At 44.4% G+C, this 3,250-nt stretch overlaps 1 protein-coding gene across 2 annotated transcripts in view; it reads right to left on the reverse strand.

The window, feature by feature from the left end:
* Nucleotides 1–419: 419 nt before the first annotated feature.
* ccni (cyclin I) overlaps nt 420–3,250 on the reverse strand; it is a 12,943-nt gene continuing 10,112 nt past the window's right edge. The window contains exons 6-10 of one of the 2 annotated variants that reach the window (XM_037691745.1): nt 2,726–2,854; nt 2,564–2,665; nt 1,543–1,675; nt 1,141–1,280; nt 420–1,072 (exon numbers count right to left, since the gene is read on the reverse strand). In XM_037691745.1, the coding sequence (XP_037547673.1) occupies nt 950–1,072; nt 1,141–1,280; nt 1,543–1,675; nt 2,564–2,665; nt 2,726–2,854 (627 nt within the window). In that variant the 3' untranslated portion in view covers nt 420–949. The remainder of the gene's footprint in view (nt 1,073–1,140; nt 1,281–1,542; nt 1,676–2,563; nt 2,666–2,725; nt 2,855–3,250) is intronic. The other variant, XM_037691746.1, reaches the window with a different exon arrangement.

Raw genomic sequence — 3,250 nt, forward strand, 5'->3', positions numbered from 1 at the left:
TTTGACATCAGCTTATGTGAAACAAGATCCAGTAAATATCTTACATGTTGCAGATAGCCCATCAAAGCTGAGAAACTAAAAGCTAATTAGACTTTTTGAACATCTGGATGTGATGGGTATAGTTTGTGCTAGTCTGGATAACTTCAGGAGCATCAGTCTGAATCCTACTTTTAGCGTATTTTATTAGCGCTCAGGTTGAAGCGTTCTGCTCTAAGTCTTCGTTGTTTGCTGGTTCTGTTCAGAAAAGTGGGCGTTGTCCTTCAGGGATTATTAATTTCACATATTTGGACTAAATTCAACTGCGGAGCAGAGCGACGCTGCTGAAATCACAGCAGTGCACTTTGCAGCCTTGCTCAAGGGTCCTGGGTGGAGGTTTCACATGACGTCAAATTAGTTTGAAGACAAAAAAAACAACAGAATTGATGTGAAGTCTTTATTGGTGCGTTCAAGGACACGACTCTCCAGCAGGAGGAACAGAGCTTTTTTTACACGCAGGAAGATCATTGTGAACTCATCGGCGTCGTTCTACCAACACCTTCGGCTACTAGGAGACAAAATAATTGGGACTACAGGGAAAGTTTGGCTTTTTTTAGAGACGGGAAACGATTGGCAGCTAAACAAATCAAACGTTAGCACGTTTTACCTGTGAGAGACTTTGACAGACGTTTAAAAACAAAAAGATGAGGAAAGAACATTTTCTTTTTTTATACTTTTGTGTTTAACAAATAGATTTTTAATTTTTTTTTTACATTTTGGGACGTTTATATTTTTTTGGGCTCTGTTCTTCCTGCTGCAGGGCATGATGGGAGCAGGACCGGCTCCACGGCGCCTCCGGCAGCAGCCTCTCCTGACGCAGGGAAACGTTGAGCTGCCGTTGTGTTGAGGGTTTGTGAGAATAAATAAGTTGTTTGCTGCTGAAGGAGTCGTGGAGCTGGTTCTGGTTCTGGTTCTACGAGGGCCCGACCCGCTGCAGAGGAGGACAGGGGGAAGAGGCCCCCTCCTGGACGGCGGCGTCTTCGTTGTAGAGTCGTTTGATGCCGTCGTAGAAATCGTCCACGTCCATCTGCTCCACCTGAAACACGGGACACCTTTGGTTGGGGCTTTTGGGTTACGTGTGCACTTCCTGTGGGCGGGGCTTACCTTGCGTTTGGTGGACGCCTTGCAGCGCAGGGTGACCTTCTGCAGCCGGTTGGGGCGCCTGGGTGGGAGCAGAGTGGGGCAGGAGTCGCTCCTCTCCTCCTCGGCAGCAGCTTGAGGCTGGACGGAGGCGCCGAGGGTCCCTGAACACAACACATGTTAGTTACACAGGAAGCTAAAACGTTTCCTGCGACACGTTTGACCCTCGTGCTGCCTTTGGGTCACAGCCTCAAAGTTCTCAGCGAGGTCAACGGGTCGTTTGGACCCAAGGGTGCAGGAGGTTTCAAAGGACTGCGTGTGGTCCCTGAAGGCAGCAAGAGTTTTTGGAACGTGTTGCAGGAAAATTATTTTTATTACAGGTTTAATCATTTGACTAATCTTTATCTGGGTCCAGACGAAACCTACCCAGCTGGCGGGTCGGTACCGGGTTCTGCAGGGGCTGGTAGATGTAGACAGTGTTGGGAGGCAGGGAAGCTCTCGGTGTGGACAGACTGCGTGCAACGAGCTCTCTGCTGCGAATCAACTCCGAGCTGTCGATCTGGAACAGAAAACGATAAATTTATGTTAAAAGATGCAGCGAAATGTTCGTCTCTTGACTGAACGGGGGAAACTATTTAAATTTAAACTCTGACACAGTTTGATCGGTTGAAACCCGGAGGCTGATCCGAACGTCGCGGCTGCACGAGTTAAACTAAGTCTCTCACGTCGAGACTGTTCACGCTCCAGAAACGTAATGCTGCGTTCAAGGCTCATGAAAAGCTGGGACATCTGGTGTTTCCAGTAACCCATTAAACTGGTTTATCGGATCAGCTTCAGTGGTTTGTAACACAAACGATTCTAAAAATGAAACTTTGTGAACCGAAAGGCTCAAATTAATTTATTCTTCTGGACAAACTTCCTTTAAAATGTTAAGGTGAGGCGTCCATCTGCTGAGACATGTTCAGGGTTTATTTTAGCTGCGAATGCTGGTCCGGTCGATAATTTTGGCTGATTCAGACATTTGGGGTCCAATCGGCAACATTATGGGCTGATATAAACTCTTCTGATTTCCACCCCAACATGCTGGAACTGTTCTGACGAGGCCCACTTTGATGCTGTATATATTTATTTATGAATTTGTAAAAAGCCTAACGTCTCCCAAGGCACAAAAACTGTTTCCAACTTATTTTCTGAAGCTCTTGATTTACAGAGAAGACGTCAAAGATTGTTCTGTGGTGAGAGGACTCACTACCTCACCTGCTGCACGTACAATATGACAAAGATCAGACGTCTCACTCTGATTGGAATTCAAAGCCAGAAGATTTTAGCATGAATTTACTTAAACTTTGAACTTATTTATCAGCTTGTTCGTGTAAATTACTCATGTAATGAACTTATTACCGTCCTAAACCCAAAGCAGCACGGTGGGACTAAACCCAAAGCTGACCTGAGTCCTCCTGAGCAGGTCGATGGTCAGAACCAGCCAGTCGGGGCAGCAGCTCTCCAGCTCCAGAGTGAGAAGGCCCAGAGCCAGCATGGATCCTCTGAGCTGCAGACAACAAAATGTTTACACACGTCCAGGCCAACGGACTCTGTTTTTGTTGTTTACCTGCAGGAGTGTGTGGTCAGCCAGACAGATGTTCAGTCTCTGTGTGAGCCGGGCGAGGTGCTGAGAGGGGTTCAGTCCCGACGAGGAGTCCAAGAACCCGGACCTGCACGACACCACCATCGCATGGAACTGCAGGAGAAAGTTCAGAGTCAGTTTGAACCTCAAGGGGGCGCTGCCAAGCCGAAGGTCATTTCCAGCTCAGAAGCAAAAAGTCTGGAGGAAATCCAACTTATTCTAAAATAAGATTCTTTTTATATGTATATATATATATATGTGTGTATATATACATGTATATATATGTATATGTGTGTATATATATATGTGTGTGTATATATATATGTATATATGTATATATGTATATATATGTATATATGTATATATATGTATATATGTGTATATATGTATATATGTGTATATATGTGTATATATATGTATATATGTGTATATATATGTATATATGTATATATGTGTATATGTGTGTATATATATATATATATATGTATATGTGTGTGTATATATATATAT

The sequence above is a fragment of the Nematolebias whitei genome, chromosome 18 (assembly GCF_014905685.2).
Source record: "Nematolebias whitei isolate Nwh7 chromosome 18, NemWhi1, whole genome shotgun sequence".
Classification (NCBI taxonomy): Eukaryota; Metazoa; Chordata; class Actinopteri; order Cyprinodontiformes; family Rivulidae; genus Nematolebias; species Nematolebias whitei.